Here is an 18225-nt window from a genome sequence, read left to right on the forward strand (position 1 = left end):
TCTTTCTATTTCCATCCGGCACATGGAATCGCAGTGACTTTTCGCTCCATCCATGCCCCACCCCGTGAGTCCTATCAAGCAACAGAAACGTACGGACAAAGTCAACACCTCTTTCCCACCGTAGACTGTCAGAATACCTATGTATACGTAAACCAAAAACATCACAACATGCATATTTAAAGAGAGGGGAAATTAATTGTCAACGCGAAATGCCGAGACACAGGGGAATCAGTACATAACCGTCCGATCCAACGGCTTGGAAGGTAGGAGAAATAGGTGCTAGGGTCCAGAATACTTTCATCCCATCGCCCGCATGATGTCACCCCGTCCATCGGTCATGTCTTATCCGCCGTTCTTCTCTGCCGCTCCTCTACCAGCTCTACTCCTATCCCCGAAAGAGTTGCCTCTGGCTTGAGAGCCCCTCCCCCTCGACGCGAGTTATTAGTGTTGCTAAGCTGCGTTGCCCACACATAGGTGCGGCGTGGCCCCCCGCCCCCGCCAAAGGCAAGGTTCTCTGTTCCAGCCCAGCCGCCCTCTCAGAGTCTCCTTTCCCAAAGCCACCCGTAGACTGCCGCAGCCATTGTGTGTGCTCGCTGCACACCGCGCCGAGGGTTTCCGAGAAATCCTCGAGGGGCGCCTTGCGTCCTCTCCTTGTTGCGCCCGCGTCCCCATGTCTCGGGTTCCCCTCGGCCGGAGGTGCCTGCGGTTGGCTCCACTTTGTCGTGGTGACTCGGGATCGAGCGCGATAATAGGACGTGTGGCCCTGTGATAGCCGTATGCCGAACTGAGGGGCATTTTCCCATGGCTGGGCCATGGACCACGCTTTTGCCCATGGAGAGCCAGGAGAGGACCCCTTGGTACGGAAGTACACACACGAGAGCTTCCGGCAACGCTGATGATTGAAGTCTCAGGTAATTACCTAGTAATAGTCCATGCCCCCAGATCCGGGCCTACAAACAAGATCCATTTCCCTTCCAATCTCTTCTTCGTGATCGCATCTCTTGACTACTTCTCTCTCTCTCTCTTCTCCCTACCTTCCTCCAAAAACGTAACCTTCTTCTACTTACCCTCTACTATCCCTCGGCTTACATCCCGAACCATTGTGTCAGTGCGCAACACTCTTTGTTAGAGCTCCCGTGAACCCCGCCATCGCAAGTGTCAAACCCTCGTCCTCCATTGGAATTATTCCGTAAGTTTTCTCTGGATTTACAAGCTGTCCGGACCACTCTTCCTCTATCGTTGATAGCTAAGACTCGGTACTTGTAGACCAAAATCTTGCCCATCATGTCAGCCTACACAACAAACGCCGGTGAACAAGAGACCGAGAAGATCAACACCAACATTATCACTTTGACCCGTTTCCTGACGGAAGAGCAAACCAAGCACAAGGAAGCCACCGGAGATTTTACGTAGGTCTTCTACGCCCTTTCAACCCTCCGTGATAGCTTCTGACAGTGGTTCCAGTCTTCTGTGCCACGCGCTGCAATTCTCCTTCAAGTCCATCGCATACTACATCCGGCGAGCTACCCTGGTCAACCTGACAGGTCTGGCCGGTTCCTCCAACATCACGGGCGACGACCAAAAGAAGCTCGACGTCATCTCCAATGACCTCTTTATCGAAGCCATGAGGTCCTCCGGCCGATGCGCCCTGCTCGTGTCGGAAGAGGAGGAGGAGATCATCTTCTTCAAGGACGCCACCGGCGCCCGCTACGCCGTCGCCTGCGACCCCATCGACGGTTCCTCCAACCTGGACGCCGGTGTCTCCGTCGGTACTATCTTTGGCATCCACAAGCTGCCCGAGGGCTCCACCGGCACAAAGGAGGACATCCTCAAGCCCGGCTCCGAGCTGCTGGCCGCCGGCTTTACCATGTACGGCGCCTCAACGCAGCTCGTCCTCACCATGAAGGGCGGCACCGTCAACGGCTTCACCCTCGATAACGGCGTCGGCGAGTTCATACTCACCCACCCGGACATGCGCCTGCCCCAGTCCCGCGCCATCTACTCCGTCAACGAGGGTAACTCGCTCTACTGGGAGGACAGCACCAACAACTATTTTAACTCGTTGAAGACGCCGCAGGAGAACGGCAAGCCCTACAGTGCGCGTTACATTGGTTCCATGGTGGCCGACGCCTACCGTACGTTGCTGTACGGAGGTGTCTTTGCCTACCCGGCGGACAAGAAGAGCCCCAAGGGCAAGCTTCGCATCCTGTACGAGTGCGCGCCCATGGCCTTGGTGTTTGAGAATGGTTAGTTGCAGGCCGTTGTACCTATTCAATTGTAGCATGCTAACAACATCATCACAGCCGGCGGCCAAGCGGTAGACAGTCAAATGAGGAGAATGCTGGACGTCGTTCCCGAGGGTATTCACGACAGGGCTGGAATCTTCATGGGCAGCTTCGACGAGGTTGAAAAGGTCAAGAAGTTCCACCAGTAAATATGTGTTGCTGAGGGAGAACGACTGGTGTCCTCGTGCTGCAAACCATCTAACACCAAAATGTGGGAGAACACGGCGCATTGCATCATTTACTGAAACCTGGCGGGTGGTTTATTCTTCTTTAATGTGGCGCTTTGGGACAAATGCTATGATCACGAGGTTGGCTGGCTACGTGCCAAGGAGGGTTTGAATGGAGGATTCCCTGTTGCAAGCTCTAGGATAATTATCTGGCCGTAGATCGTAACCCTTGCGGTGGCTAGAAATGGGATATGCATTGAATGAATTGCGCGTTTGAGTGATGTTCAGAGTAAACCTCGCTGACTGTTGAGTTTATCCAACACACCCACCAATGGGTCCATTGAAGATGATGATGCCCACAACGGTGCCTACGCACTTAAAAGATCTTGGGGAACAACTTGGGTGTGTTCTTCTTCCACTCTTGGTAGTCCTTGCGGTCACCGTAGCGCTTGTCGTACTTCTTTTCGCTCATTGGCACTCCCGACACCTTGAGGAGAAGGAAGCTGACGAAGGCAGGGCTCACGTAGGACATGGCCATCGCAGTAAGTGGCCCGGTGACGCCAGACGACAAGCCAAGTGCCAGTTGAATGGGTTGTGTCACAAGTACTCCAGCCGCCGCGGTCGCGATTCCTGTCCATAGTGACATCTCGCCGAAGTAGTTGGGGTATTGGCTAGAGAAAGGGTCAGCTTGTGTCTGGTTCCCGCAGCGTCAGGCCGCGTCGCATGCGGTCTTGCAACATCCGCATGGATCAGGTGCAATCGCCAGACATACCTAACACTCCAGAGACCCTTGGTCATAAACTCCTCGTCATGGGCCTTTGCGCGCTTCTCGCGCAGCCACTTGCTCTTCTGCCTATCTGCCGTGATCTCGAATGCGAAGCCGGCGACGTAGACCAACAGGCCAATGGCGTCCGTGATCTTGAAAGCTGGAAGGGAGGCAAAGGCGGCGGCGGGCACGGAGTTCAGAGCGATGACGGGCATGAGGCAGAGGGAGACCCAAGTCGCTTGGGCGAACCAGGCACCGGCAAACTTGGCCGGTGACTTTTTGATCTCGTCGAACCTAGAATCTTTGCCTTCTTCCAAGATGCGCTGGAAGAGGTACGATCCGACTGCGGTACACAATCAGTCGGTTTTTGAACACCACGCGCGGCTAGAGGAAGGGGGGTATTACGTCTGACAGCCCAGAAAGCGACGGCACCGCTGATGACGACCTGTCTCCAGTTGAGGGCACCCACACCACCGGGCTTGGTGAACGCTTCGAGGAGACCAGGGAGCGGTGCCGAACTGGCGACGGCCGAGGAGTATTTGGCACGGAGGGAGGGCAGGTATAAGCTCAGAGCGGTGACAGACAAATAGGTCAGCGACCCGGAGAAGTCGTAAAAACGTTCATTTTGGGCGATGATTGACGGTACAGCGAAGGCCGCCTGGATCGCATACGCTGCCGAGACGGCTGGGATCAGTGTCCGCAGCAGTGGGCTCTTGAAGTTGGTGAGGTGCAGGAGAGATTGTAGTAGAGACATGATGGATGTTGCTCGTACAATGAAATCACCTGGTTTTCCCGCAGTGCAAGATCGGGGGAATAGGCAACTCTTTATGAGCTACAGAATCGATTTGAGCTTGCTGTAGAGTCAGCCCTATGGCTTTGTATGAAGTCCACTCGGCCGAAGCTCACCCCTGGTGAGGCTGGAGTGAATGACGACACGACCTGGCCAAGAAGGGCCCAAGCTCCCTGAGCTTCGGCCTTCAGAAAGGTGCGGAATGCCGACATGCCCGTCTACCGGATCCGGTCGCTCGGTGAGAATGGCGGTGTTTTTCTCGGTGAGTGAAATACCGACCCCGCACTCACCGAAAGATTATCGGGGTCTGAAGGGCGATTGCCCCACTAGGAGCTGCCCCGCGGTCGGAGGGGCTTCGAAAATGAGTCTATTTCCCAACGTACACTTGCATGACATATAACATACTCTTCAGCAATCACATCTGAGTCGATTGACAAAAGTAAATCAAGCAAGTGACAATGGCCTCCTCCAAACAAGTTTTCATCGCCATCATTGGTAAGAATTGCCCACCTCCCGCGACACCCTCCGGGCTCTCCCTCTTCCCGCTGCATGTACCAGTGAGCTTATGTTGACCGGCTGGTGTGCTACAGGTGCTGGCGGTGTCGGAAAGTGCTTCCTGTCCCAGCTTGAGGCTTTGGCCACCCGCAGACCCTACCCGAAGCTCAACTTAATCTACATCTCGACCAGCAAGAAGGCCCTGTATGATGCCAAATACACTCCCACCCCCTTCGCCAGCGCAATCGAGGGACTGTCTCGCGCTTCACAAGCCCCTCCTGCTCTCCCTCAGCTCGCCGAGTACCTTGCCGCCGCCCCTGCCAAGGTCGTCCTGGTCGACAACACTAGCTCCCAGGATGTCGCTGACGCGTACCCCGTCTTCCTCGGGAAGGGAATCAGCATTGTGACCCCGAACAAGAAGGCCTTCTCTGGTTCCTACAAGCTGTGGCAGGATATCTTCAACGCGGCCTCGACCTCCGGCGCCAAGGTCTACCACGAGTCTTCCGTCGGTGCGGGCCTACCCGTCATCTCAACGCTCAAGGATCTCGTCGACACGGGTGACCACGTCACCAAGATCGAGGGTGTCTTCAGCGGCACCATGTCCTTCCTCTTCAACTCCTTCGCTCCGACATCGGGTGCCGGCGGCAAGTGGTCTGCCGAGGTGGCCAAGGCCAAGGAACTGGGCTACACGGAGCCCGACCCGAGAGACGATCTCAACGGCCTCGACGTTGCCCGCAAGCTCACCATTCTTGCCAGACTGGCGGGGCTTCCCGTTGAGTCGCCCACGTCTTTCCCTGTACAGAGTTTGATTCCCAAGGAGCTCGAGTCGTGCTCGAGCGGAGACGAGTTCCTTCAGAAGCTGCCCGAGTTTGACAGCCAAATGGAAGAGACCAAGGCTGCTGCGGAGAAGCAGGGCAAGGTCGTTCGCTTTGTCGGCAGCATCGATGTCGCCAGCAAGCAGGTCAAGGTTGGCCTGGAGCAGTTCGACGCATCTCACCCCATCGCCGCCCTCAAGGGTAGCGACAACATCATCAGCTTCTACACGGAACGTTACGGCAGCAACCCGCTCATCGTCCAGGGTGCGGGTGCTGGTGGCGATGTCACGGCCATGGGCGTTACGGCTGACTTGATCAAGGTATTGGGCCAAATTGCTTGAAGCTCTATGTAGCATTATGGAATGGAATCCACTTGCCTACTCTGACGCCATGGAATATCTCGGGATGTCTAAACACAACAGTGATTTCTACCTGGCCGCGGCCTTGCCCTCCAGCTTTTTAGGCGCCATAGCATCTTAAACTCGTCTATCCCCCCATCCGCAAAGCCAACTCAACCATGATGACGACTTAGCCGGTGCAGGTGCAGCGACATATTCCTTCTGGAACGGAACGTCGGAGTCCGATGACTCGCGGCGGTTGCTGTAAGCGGCCAAGTAGCCAACAGTGAAGCTGAAATCACCTGACTGGGTTCCAAAGAAGCTGCGATGGCGTTAACAACAGTCGAGGGTTACTTTGCAAAGAGGCTTGCATCTCACCTTCGCATCATGAAGCTGATTCTCTTGATGTTGGCAACGTCCAGCGGCTTGGCATCAGGCTTGTCCCTACCTCTGTAGGTTGCCTTGAACTGCTCCCACGGAATCTTAACTTCGCCCTCCTCGGGAACAAAGTCAAACTCCCAGCTAATGGTGCTCTGGTCGCGGCCGTCCTCTCTTGGCGGAAGGATCTCATCCTTGATAGTGACTGTGTACTTCTTGGAGTCGCTCTTCAAGACTTTGATGGCAAGCCCGTCATACTGACTCAAGTCCAGGTCAAGTGTGCCGAGCGTCCTCTGCGACGCAAATCCTGCTCCTCCCAGAGCGGTGATGTCCAAGTTGCCAAAGAACTCGGCCTTCTCCGGAGACTCGCAGTGCAAATGAGACTGGCTCTTACCGCCACGTACTCTGTCATCTGAATCGGTCCACAGGCTTGAGTCCCAGGGGCTGCGGATGATGGTCAACGAGGCAAGTTCACACGGTGATCAAACAAAAAAAAAAAAAAAAAAAAAAGGCCGGATGGTCAGGCATGACCATGAGCAAAGCTTGTTTAGCAAACTGGGGCACACTAACTTGTCACCACCGTAAAGGTATAGCAATTTCCAATCGGGAGGCATGATGTGCGCTTTGGCAGGTTGGCAGAGCTGTGGCTATATCGGCAGTTGCACTAAGGCGCGGGTTCGGAACAAGACTGATGGCACGAGGATTCGAGCTAGTCAATTGGCAGATAACGGGCCAAGAACCAGTGTTAGGCTTCAATTATTCGGCGGTCGAGATGGAATTGGCTCCAAGATATGGCTGTGTCGTGAAAGGTCGATCGTAGACAATAGTGGTTGAAGAGCGCGAAGGATCATGACGACTTCATCTGAGCGTTTGCGAGGCTGGTGAGCTCCCAAATGAGTCCTAGCCAATAAGATGAGTGAACGGAGGCATGCAGCATGGCCCCATACGGGTGGGTCACGGTAGCTGTTGTGGCTCAGCGATCTAGTTACCTAAGCTCCTACGGACGTCCTGGACTGTGGCTGTACAACGGCTATGCTGTCCATCCTTCCTCCTCCATCACAGCGCATACCTTAGTTCGAATAGGGCACCTGTGCCTTCCCATTTACTTCTAATCGCTGCCTGCGATCAATTGACTCCATATGGGTTCAGTTCCGTAATTGGCAAAAGGAAGTAGTCGCCTTGGAGGAGCGAATGACATGTCGATCGCTTTGTCATTGTCTCAAGTTACCCCGAAGCACTACGACGCTGAGCCTATGCATTTGGAAAAAGGGTTTTGTCAGAACGTCGAATCCAGACACAAACTGCGGAAATCATCACGGCCTGTTCCGCCAAGGAGCCGAGAAGGAAGGCCGAAAAACGCTAGGGCAAATGGTACCAATCTTCCAGCCAGCCGATCGACATGATTGCTCACCCGCTGGAGAGGTTGAACAAGTTTCGTTCACGGCTAACAACGGTTCTACAAGCTTTGTCGTAGGAGAGGGTTTACAGACTCTAGAATGCACCTGAAACTTAATTACACGGATGATGGTATGTCGATTGAAGTTGAAATGGTGCGGCTCAGCGCGAGAGACGCCGAGGAGCGAGCTGGGCTCGGCCGCGAAGGCGAGCGCGAAACTCAAGTGTAAAATGCAGTAACGAATGAAATCAACCTTGTGTTGAGCCATAAGGCCCTTGGTTTGTCTTTGTGTGTGAGTTGTGTCATTGTCCCAATGGCAGCTTTGGCCGCAAGACGGCGCGCCGGGCTCAAGCTCACATGTCTCTGAGAGCCTAGCGTGAGCTAAACTCGAAAATAGCTGAGGCTTAAGTTAATGCTCGCCTCGACGGATTCGGATGAGCGACACCACTTTCTCATCGTCTCAACTTTGACGATTCATCGCCTCGGTGCGGGGCGGTACGATGCTGATTGGGATGATCTGGCTCACATTCGAACTGGCAGAAACAACGATACGAGGCAATGCAAGGGATGTTCCTCATTGCAGATGGATATTGACTTTGATGCTTGTGGGGAAAGTCACGCCTGAATAGCATGGAGTACGTTTATCACGAATCACTAGGTATTCATGTTCTTCTCTGTGCTCTGCAGCTCCCCGACCATCCCTATTGCTGTAAGGCAGATCTCAAGTGCTTGTCTTGATTGCGCCCTTGGGGAAGGCATGAAAGGGCCGTGGACGGATGTTGGTTTAGCGCAGTGATGGGATTCTGGGGACGGGCGTTCGAGCTGGCGGGGGCCGGTCCTGTGCCCCGTCTTCTGCCGGATCGGCTCCGAGTGTGTAACTAGGAAGATGGCGGTTCTGAGAACTCGTGACTTAGTAAGGCGGGGAGGCGGGCAAGGGCTTTTGGCGGCCTAATAAGGTTCATGGCTGAAGTCGACCTAGACGGGATGATGACGTACCAGATCTCCCCGGTGAACTTTGAGATGAAGTAAAAGGATAAGATTGGGTTGAATATCGGAGTAGACTGTAGGAGGTCTAGAACGTGCCTATTCAGACGCATGATTCATCCGCTAGCTAAGGAACATTGATCCAGGATTCGGGATTCGGCTGGCCCGGCGTGGTTGGATTGCGATGGATATGGTATCGCTAGAGAAGAACATTGGGATAGTGGCTTTTGGTGTTGAACGGCCCTTAACTCCGTCCAATCTTATTCCGGCTCCGGTCCCGACTCCGTTTCTACTACAGAAGTAAGAGCCTACAGAACTACGCATACCGTTCTTCCATTTGTCGGATGATCCTTTGGGGGCCACTGGAGCCTAAAAGTAAGTGCCGGGAAACGTTCACTCTGAGTAGAGTTCTGGTCATTTCGGTAGCCGTCATCAAAGCGACGAATTGCAAGTGTCCAACTTCGGCACCTTTCAAAATCTCGCCGACATATCCAACCTGCCGTGGCCAGCCTAGGCCGCGCGTAGCGTTAACGTTCCCAGTAACTAGTAATAGCGCTACCTCTTTTTGGTTCGAAGAGAGAGAGAGAGAGAGGGCAGAGACACAAGATGAGGTGGTGGGAACGTGTTTTGTTCCTCCAAAGGTCGCGACTCTATTTAAAGGACATGCCAAAGTGAGACATCTAGCGGCGTCTTCATGCACATTTGCCGGCACTGCGTACAGTACATAGCGTTATCACAGGAACAACTGTTATCATCCTGATGGATTGTACAACTCATAAGAATATCTCGAGAACTTCAACACTAACCCGAGCACCATCAAGTGTTGTCCGGTGAAAAGCGAATCGTTCCCGCCCCATGTCGGCCTACAGATTTACTTCCCTACCCTTAAATTCTCGCACTTCGGATGGAATCCTTACTAAGAAGAGGAGGCTCTACTATTGCACAACATGACGGGTTAACACAAAGCAGACGGGGCTTAACTCCGGAAGACACGCACGCACACGGCACACCCCCCGGGACCTCTCTCTCCCGTCTCTTTCACGGCCACCCTCAAGCCTCTCTCTGTCTCTCCTTGTCCCGCACTCCCCTCCCACTCGGCTGTCTTCCTCCTCCCTGAAAAAGATGGCGTTCTGCCGCCCTCGGCGACATTCCGGCGACTTCCCCAGTTGAACAACATCCGTAGGCGTTCAGATACAAGCAAGTAGACACAGGTAGTTAGAACTAGCCCCAAAGCTACTAAGCTTTTGGGAACTGGCCGTGGGAAAGTCAGAAACGCCTCCCATAGGTATCCTCAATCTCTTGTAATCAATCGGTGCCAAGGGGGAACATGGGCTCATCAATAACCTTTACCCCAGACCGACTGAACCGGGCGACCGTTTGGCTTCCCCCAATTACACCCCACACCCCTGGAGCGCTCCTCGACCGGCGTTCAAGGGTTTCGCGGCAAAACGCCTCCAATGCGTGCAAGTCAATCCCCTTTCTGCGTCTACGTTCAAATGCTGTGTCACCAAACCGAACTCGTGGTGGCCCCCTCTTTGGCAATCTTTAAGGCAAAGTCGTTGGTAACACATCATGCGGTCGCCGGCAACTCTTGCACGCGCTATCAAATCTTCTTGTTTCTTCCCCCTCTTCCCAATGCTTGGTCCTTTTTCTGCGCTTGCTGGGGGGGTGGCAGAGCAGTACGCAACCTGACAGCCGACTCGAATCCTCCTTGTGTCACCTTGGGCCTAGAGCCCGACCGACTGATAACCTGGGGTGGGCCGGCCTCTCTCTCTTTGTACGACAATGGCCATGCTTCCCCAATCGAGCAATAGACGCAGCTCGCAGCAAAAGGGTGACAAGCGAAGCGGTTCAAATCCCGTACTTCCCATGGACCGTCCGAATGCCATCCCCGAACCGTGCCATCTTCACCCATGAAGGTGTTGATCCCATGCCATGCCACACCTTGCGATTGCCCTGCAACTGCAGCCAAAGTTCCCTTTTGACATGATCTACTGAAGCCTTCTCGACGCCCGGCTTTGCCGTACCGTCGTGTACGAGTTATCCGCATCATCTTCGCAACATCCGTACAGATACCCTTCTCGTGCTCTTGATATGGCCATGTTTCCGCTCCATTTGTCATGTGTAAGACTCTCCTCTCACGCTCCTCATAAAAGGGGGCAAGAGAAAGTCAGCGGCTGTGGCAGGCTGGTCGGGCTTTGCCGTGTAAGGCATGCTCCTGAAAGCGCCCCCTCCACCCTCTTCTTCCCCTTTTCTCGACCCAATGTACTCTGCGTGAGTTATCTACAGACAATCCTCCTGAACTGCTATCTTTGGGACTTTTGGCTGAGGCCGCAATCACCAAAGCCGTTCCGCCGCCACGGTGTCCGGCCCAAGACACGCAAGGGCATATGACGACGATTCCCAAGATCCGACCGGGCTACGGGCGAACATCCGCCCGTCGGAAACGTATACGTACGGCTCCCTCTTGTTCCATGAAATCACGTCGGTATTCTAGCAGGCTGCACCGAATTCAACGTCGTTTGCGCGTGAATCTCCCCAATGTCTTCGTCATCTTGTTTCAGATATCTTTTGGGAGCATTGCTTCGCGTATGTTGAAGGAGATGAGGACCATGGGTATTCTCGCGTATATGCTTTCCGCCCCTCGTCCCCCCCGTTCCGCTCTCTCCAGTTGTCTTGGTCTCTGATCCCTGTCGAGCACTCGCTTGCGGCAGAGGCTCATTCGTGGGTGGTACCGCAACATCGTTCATCTATAGTGTACTGCTTTGCTCAGGATTGCTAGAATCCCGGTCTTTCCAATCATCGACAATCACCGTCCTTTTCAGATGTGAGGTATCAAGGAAACGATTCCTCCCATAATGCAATACCATATTAAATTTAGCTCAGGATCTAAGTTCCTGTTTGCCTCTTCCTCATGGACGTGTCGTAGTTTCTACCAATGCTACGAATAACACAGCACCCTCATCCTCATCTGTTCTTTAAAGTGCTTTGTCAGCTGCCTTGACCGTGGCCAAGACTTGTAGTTTGTATCTCGAGTCTCGAGCTTTGTCCCGAGTCTATACGGATGCCAGGAGTTAAGAAACTTTAAGCTATTTTCTCCGCACCCGACTCGGCCAGACTGATGTTTAACTCCGCCTTCCCTGCACGCTTCGTATAATCCTACGATACGTATAGTCCTTCACGGCGGGCTAGAACTCGCCGCTTCTAATTACCAGGCTGTCTCATCCCGTTGCTGCCGCTCTTTCGGCACCCGTACCAACGCCCATCTCGTCATCGGACACATTCCCAGTACGGACACCTCACAACGATCAAGATGGATGATGCACTCATGTGATTGATATCGTGTTACTTTTTTGAGGTTGCTCTCTATACTAGTACAAAGAATGTTTGGGACAATCTCGTCTTTAAATTTTGGGCTGCCGTATCAAACCTCGTAACAAGACGATCCTCGATGGGACCAGTCTGCTCAAAGTGAAACGCCGTCGCCTATTCCCAGTCATATCTCCGTGAGGTCGAGCGCTTCGACCAATACATGCGATCCATACGCCCCCAAACTCCTGGCCAAAGCCACGCTGAACATGTGCAAAAGGAAATAAAAAAAAAGGGGGGGGGGGGTGGTGGATGAAAAAGAGCCAAGTGGTGATAGAACCCCAGTTTGTAGTCGCCAGAAAATGCTACGCTCCGATAAACAAGGATGTTGCATGTTCGTTTTTTCTCCTCCTTCGCGCTGCGCTCTCTATTGCTGGATCAGGCCAGGAGATCCCGGCATGGACAGTGGTGTTGTGGGATACTCGTAGCCGGCGTCGGAACAGTTGGCCGAGTGGTCAAACGAGTGTGAGAGCGGAGGAGTCTGCTCATCAACCCATCAGCATCATGTATCGCGGGAAGGCGGTTGTCGCATATAACTCACATGAGGGTTCGTGGGGTCGTAGGAGCTTTGCGCGTTCATGTCCATGCTGGGCATGTACGCGTAGTTCATGTATGGAGAAAGACCATCGTCGCTGTGGTATGATTCGCGCTTGATGGCGTCTTGGAAGTGGTTCATGGGCGGCAGTGTGACTGGGACCGTCGCGGCGAGATATGTGGGATACTCGGCGGCTGACATGGGGTACGGCTGTGTGGTGTATGCAGGAGCCATAATCATCTCTTCGGCTGGGGGGTAGGTTGAGTATGCGAGGAAGGGAGGAGTGATGGATCTTCCGCGGTCATCCTCGTAGTGCTGCTGTGCGAAGAAGACCTCGTCGTCGTTGTTCATAGGAGGAGTGAATTGGCCCTGGTTCATGGTCTTGGTTGGTGGGGGCGTCTTTTGTGTCTTGCTCGCCGCCTTGGTCTTGGTGCTCTTGGTTGCCGCGGGCTTCTCGGTGGGGGATGTGCCTTCCTGACCAGCGCGTCTCTCGAGGTCCTCAAGGCGTCTCTTGAGCTTCTTGCCTGTGAGTCGGTGTTAGTATCTGTGTGATTGTATCGCTGGGTGATTGTGACTGTGACGTACGGTAGTTGCGCTGGGCAATGCGGTTCTGGATCCTCCTGCGCTCAGCGAGGTCGGAGATCTTGGTCCAGTCTTCATCAGGGTTGGCGGAGCTGCTGAAGGCGCTGCTGGTTCCGTGTCCAGAGTATGCCCTGGGAGCGGGAGCTGTTGCCGGGTAGGCGTATTGGTGATGTTGGGACATGGTGAACATTGACATTGTGAGCGGGCTGTGGTGTTGTCGCGCTTCTTGGTATAAGAGGATGGTATGGTGGGGGATATTAGGCAAGATGTAGAAGAGGAAGCTGAAGCTTGGTGATAGTCAACAAGTCGCAACTTATATCAAGTCTAGATTGTTGGAAGTCTGGATGATGAGGCGAAATGTGGCAGAGGAAGGGGAGAGGAAAGCTATTAAATAAAAAGTAGCCCAAAGGCTTCACAGGAGCTCAGCCCGAACCGCCCAGCAAGCCGGGAGCAATGACATGGCTGGCAGCGGCAGCAACAGCAACGACGACAGGGCTGGCAGCGTGAGTGCGAAGGACCACCAAGTACAAGCAGGGGTGCCTCGCAGGGCGTGGAGTTGTATCTTGTCGATACTTGTAGGTTCCACATAGCCTGGCGACCCTATGTACACTAGTACAAGGTATCGCAGCAAGACAGATGGGCAAGCAGATGAAGGGTAGGTATTCGTACAGGTACCGTGCCTTACGCCGCCAGGTGGAAGACGAGGAGGGGAAGGGGAGGCAGGGGAGAGGGTGTGCGGCTGTGTGGAAGGGGGTGTGATATGGTGTGGGTGAAGTGAGAAAAGGCGAACGAGCGAGTACCTATGGGAGATGAAAGCCTACGAATTACCCATCGCAGGTAAGGTAGGATACCACGATGACTAGGGATGGATATGGGGGGCGCATGGGAAGGAATAAGGAGGGGGAGGGGCAAGAGAGCGAGGAAGAAACACAGACACAGAGACAGAGAGGCAGAGAGAGAGTGTGTGAGAAAGAGAGAGAGAGAGAGAGAGAGAGTTGAGAATAAGGGGAGTGTGAATAGTAAAGTAAAGGGGGGTGGAAGGGACCGTAGGGCAGAGAGAGTGTACCATAGTAAGAGGGAGAGAACGGCAGCCGTCCGCAGACACAAGAGACAAGTCGGAGAGGATGGATGATGGGATGGATGGGTGGTAAAGAAGGTGCCTGATGACCTTTTGGTTTAAACGGAGCAAGCCAAGAGCAACGCCTCGTTCCCCTCTCCGTTTACAGATACTGGCGCCTCAGTTTCGACGGGAGCTCTTTACGACGGGACGGCTTGGAGAGAGAGGTTGCTGTAGGCTGTAGGCTGGCACTAGCACAGGAAGATGGGCGCACCGGCACCCAGGGATCATCAGCTGGGCTGGGCCGCAGCAAGGAGATTTGATGGAGCTGGTAGAGGCCAAACACACACAGATTGACGGCCAGGCTGCAGTCCGGTGGGTGATGAGAGGCGGCAGCAGACACACACTGGATGCTGCGCTGCACTGCATCTAGGCCGGTGGAGGACGACATTGGAGAGTGTCCAGGCTGGGCGGGGAGCGAGAGAGACACTCAAAAGAGGAGATGAAGATGGCAATACTCGGTAATGGAGTGGTTTGTTGCTGTGTGGCAGGGGTCGGGTCCGACATTGTGTTGTGTTTGAGTGTCATTTTCATTCTCAAAGACATGGAAGAGTGGAAGAGTATCCGTAAGGTAAGGCAAGGTAGGTAGAGACGGCGGGCGGTGGAGGTACGTACCTTGCATCTCCATCTCGCACTTTCTTCGATGGCTCCACCCGACCGGGTCGAGAGAAGCTGTGAGTGCACCGTGGCCGTCGTTCAAGGGTTCGCGATAAGTTTGAGTCTCCACGTCGAGGGGAGACACAGACTCATACCACCTACCGCGGTAAGAGTACGTACCATTACTCATTGAGGACAAGGGAAGGGTGGCACTGGCCCTGGCACTGCACTGATGGCCCGGTACCTACGGAGCACCTACGGATAGGTACCGTACCTCAGTATCTTACCTACACTGTCACTCACTACTACGTACTCCGTACTTTACAAACCTACGAGGGTCCTAGGGGGTGGAGAGACCTACGACCGGGGGAGGAAAGCAACGCCCATCAACCGCAACTTCCTCACGACTCCATCCAGACTACCTTACCTATCCGTGCCTACCTCTGGATACGTAGTTTTACGGAGTACGAATACTCTGGAGCAGGGGCAGGGGCACTCGTCTTCGGTAGGTACGGTAGGTGGCTGGAACTCCAAGGAAGGCGCTGCTGCTCCTCGGGGTTTAAACTGCGGCTGCGGCAGCGGCAGCGGCAGCGCCAACCCGACGGCACCACCAAGCCCCGACTCTTACTTTACGGATACCTTCCTTGCCTTACGAATGCCTCGAATCATCTGACCTCAGCCAAGTACTTACACAGTCAAGCAGCTAATCCAAATCATCCACCTCAGATACCAATGACTGCATCACTTGTACGAGACACGCAAAAGGGTTTGGTGCCCGTCAACACCCAGGATATCATCTTCATTTCGACGAGGGGGACCTAGACAATCGCTGGCGCCTAAGGTAGCCACGGTATGGCAAGGTAACCTTGGAAACATCCCCGGATGTACGATACTCCATCAAGTTCAGAATTAGAAATCCCCTACGGAAAACCAATTTGTCTACCAATCTTGGGAAAGGCAGGTGAGTATTGTTAGAACCCGACAGCACCACCACGATATATCGAGATGCTCCTCCATCATAATAGCAGACAGCCCAGGTAATTCAACATCATCCGTAGGACTCTGTCGACTGGAAGGGCCAATACTTTGGTTGGTGGCAGCACGCGGCACAGCAGAGGCAGAAGCAGAAGCATTCTCATTGGGCCAACTGTTACTAGCCTGGGCTAATTTTGCCCACTTGCATTCGTCTCCTGCTATCAATACCTGCGAAATGCTACCTCGAGATGCCATTGCGAATCAAGCGCGTCAAGTTAAAGGCAGTCTGGTTTTACCCATCTTATTTTGGCATCCATTGTGCATTAACCGATCCATCCTTCATCTCAAACCTCCATGCTGGCCAGACCTCATGCCCATGGATGATGATGATGATGATGATGATGATGGAACAGGCGACAACTCGTCGGACTTCCCGCGTCAGTCGAATGAGCAGCTCGATCGGTTCACATTGGATGACATAGCGTCAAGGTTTCGCTCCTTTGAGCCAGCTGTCCTGCTTTGTAAGTTGCTCTCGATATATCTCATATGCAGGAAATTAGGAATAACCTCGTGGACGCCTTGCTCTGTCTGCTACGATGCTTTGAAAAGTCCTAGACTCCTCCATACCTTAGGTATGGTAGCTAGCTGGCCCTCGAGGAAACCTACAAATGTACGGATACATGTACCTTACGCAGTACTCCGTAGGGACTCGCAGCACCCCACTCAAGAGGTAAGGTACGTACTCACGTACTCCAGTCCTGCCACCAAGGATCGCATTCCCTGCCAACTTCTTGTGTTACACAAGAAAGGATAGGGCATGGAGTTCGTACGGATATTGGCGCAGACAGGCTCTATCCCATTCGTATGTACTTCGTACTACGGACACGGACACAGAACGACAGTAAACACCTTACTCCGTACCTTATGTCCGTCCCGTAGGGCTGCACGCACGCACGCACGCACGGAGAGATCCCGTTTCTCTCGCCGCTTCCCCCTCGCGCTCATCCTTTTGCTCGGTGCCTCTCTCGTTGAAGGATCTGCCAGCGCAGAAGCACCTTGGGGCCCTTGGGGGCGTGTTTGAGAATGGTAAACGGCAGAATGCGCAAGTTGGTCCGCGCCGTTCGTCGCCAACATCCGCCTATTCGTACCTAGACATGTCATGTCAAGCAATGGAACGGAAAGGCAGCGCGGCCCTGGCTCCTGGAATCACCTCAGTCTACCTAACCTTAGGTACTCCGTACCTTGTAAAGTAATTGGTATGCGCTGTTGCGGCAGAATCGCCCTTACCCCGACGCGGGAACTGCTACCCCATTTGGGGGCCGCCGTTCAGATCCAAGCTTTCGCCTGGCGTTCTGTAGGGCGGCCGATCCCTCCACCGGTCACCACCGCCTACTTGGTGGTGAGTTGTGGCCTTTGGGGCCATTCCAGGTCACCGTCGCCCTGAGTCCATACTATGTAGGCGTGCAGGGTACCTGAAGGTGAAAGTAAGATACGTATCCAGGTAGCTAATCTGTAGCAACCTGGGGATTTTGGGGGGAGGTTTCAAAACCACTGCTCCCCAAGCTACCTAGCTCAGCCCGCACACAAGGCCTAGCTTCTCCCAAAGTTCCTCACATAGGGCTAAGATGCGTCGTCTTAAACCACCAAAACACTCACACACCCATACACACCATAAGTTTTGTGGCGGCTTTTCTCTGCCGCGCCATAACGTCCCTCCCGAGATGGAATCGAGTAGGATTCTGTACCTATGCAGCTATGCCTCATACATTACCTGGTCTTCATCATTGGAACCACCAATGCCACTAGGGACACTCACACAGTAGTAGACAGACCATCTGGTGAGTCTCCGCGCCCAGACACCTAAACTCCGCCTAGACAGATCAATGTTTGACAAGAACTCACAATGGCATTCCCCGGCCCCAGTAACGAGTGTTTCGTCCTACCTTGACCCGTGGCTGGTCATTGTTCACTAGCAAAAGACCATGCCGCTGCTGTGGACGGTGAGTAGGCCCTGAGGTCGCCATGGCTCCGTGGCGAGCTTTCAATATTCTGATACAGAGGCACCCCTTGTCAGTTGAGGTGTAGGTACTTGGCAGATCTAGATGCTCCACGTTAATCAACCCCCACCCCCTCCCCGGACAACGACCGAAATCTCGTCTTGGGGGGTTAAGGAATAGTCTCCGACCCAAACAACGGACGAGCTCTATTGCTCGTGTAGTTGAAGTGTGGTTAGATTGGCTTCTCTTACGCGGGTGCGCGCGCGCGCAGAATGAGTCCCGAACGGGAGATGGCTATCCAAAGACGTACCAGGCAATAGAGTTGACACTGGTGGCATTTGCTGGGTTCGAAGGATCATCGACAACGACCCTGCGCCTCACAGGTGTACCGTTCTAGTGGAGGCGCGAAAAAGGGCGAGCGCAGATCCGTATGGACGTCGACGGTCAACCAGGCTGTCTGTTGCTTGCCATTGACATAATACGTCCAGAGAGGCGCGGGCTAGTTGGCTGGCATGGCTGGTTGGTAATCCGAACGAGGTCGTGACCAGGTCCGTGGGCAAGCAATGTGCCCGGCAAGATGCTGTCAGAAGGGGTCGGACGGTGCCGTAGCTATTCCTTCAGCCTAGCACCATTTCCGTG

At 54.0% G+C, this 18225-nt stretch overlaps 5 protein-coding genes across 5 annotated transcripts; 2 read left to right on the plus strand and 3 right to left on the minus strand.

Annotated features, from left to right (window-relative positions):
• Positions 1-1284: 1284 nt before the first annotated feature.
• FBP1 (Fructose-1,6-bisphosphatase) lies at positions 1285-2434 on the plus strand (the record flags this gene model as incomplete). The annotated part of the gene is made up of 3 exons (XM_053197468.1): positions 1285-1409; positions 1465-2246; positions 2304-2434. The coding sequence occupies 3 exons, from the start codon at positions 1285-1287 to the stop codon at positions 2432-2434; spliced, it is 1038 nt and encodes a 345-aa protein (XP_053045008.1).
• Positions 2435-2828: 394 nt separating this feature from the next.
• Positions 2829-3972, minus strand: N0V96_005477 (uncharacterized protein; the record flags this gene model as incomplete). The annotated part of the gene is made up of 3 exons (XM_053197467.1): positions 2829-3123; positions 3225-3561; positions 3624-3972. 3 exons carry the CDS (start codon positions 3970-3972, stop codon positions 2829-2831), a joined length of 981 nt encoding a protein of 326 aa, XP_053045007.1.
• A 494-nt stretch (positions 3973-4466) lies between these two features.
• On the plus strand, positions 4467-5659 carry HOM6 (Homoserine dehydrogenase; the record flags this gene model as incomplete). The annotated part of the gene is made up of 2 exons (XM_053197466.1): positions 4467-4503; positions 4599-5659. 2 exons carry the CDS (start codon positions 4467-4469, stop codon positions 5657-5659), a joined length of 1098 nt encoding a protein of 365 aa, XP_053045006.1.
• Positions 5660-6030: 371 nt separating this feature from the next.
• N0V96_005479 (uncharacterized protein) lies at positions 6031-6446 on the minus strand (the record flags this gene model as incomplete). The annotated part of the gene is given in 2 exon segments (XM_065757408.1): positions 6031-6421; positions 6439-6446. 2 exon segments carry the CDS (start codon positions 6444-6446, stop codon positions 6031-6033), a joined length of 399 nt encoding a protein of 132 aa, XP_065614177.1.
• Positions 6447-12285: 5839 nt separating this feature from the next.
• Positions 12286-13081, minus strand: N0V96_005480 (uncharacterized protein; the record flags this gene model as incomplete). Its single annotated transcript, XM_053197464.2, has 2 exons — positions 12286-12842; positions 12904-13081. The coding sequence occupies 2 exons, from the start codon at positions 13079-13081 to the stop codon at positions 12286-12288; spliced, it is 735 nt and encodes a 244-aa protein (XP_053045004.2).
• Positions 13082-18225: the final 5144 nt, after the last annotated feature.

Source organism: Colletotrichum fioriniae (assembly GCF_027942845.1).
Source record: "Colletotrichum fioriniae strain IMI 355084 chromosome Unknown scaffold_5, whole genome shotgun sequence".
Lineage (NCBI taxonomy): Eukaryota > Fungi > Ascomycota > Sordariomycetes > Glomerellales > Glomerellaceae > Colletotrichum > Colletotrichum fioriniae.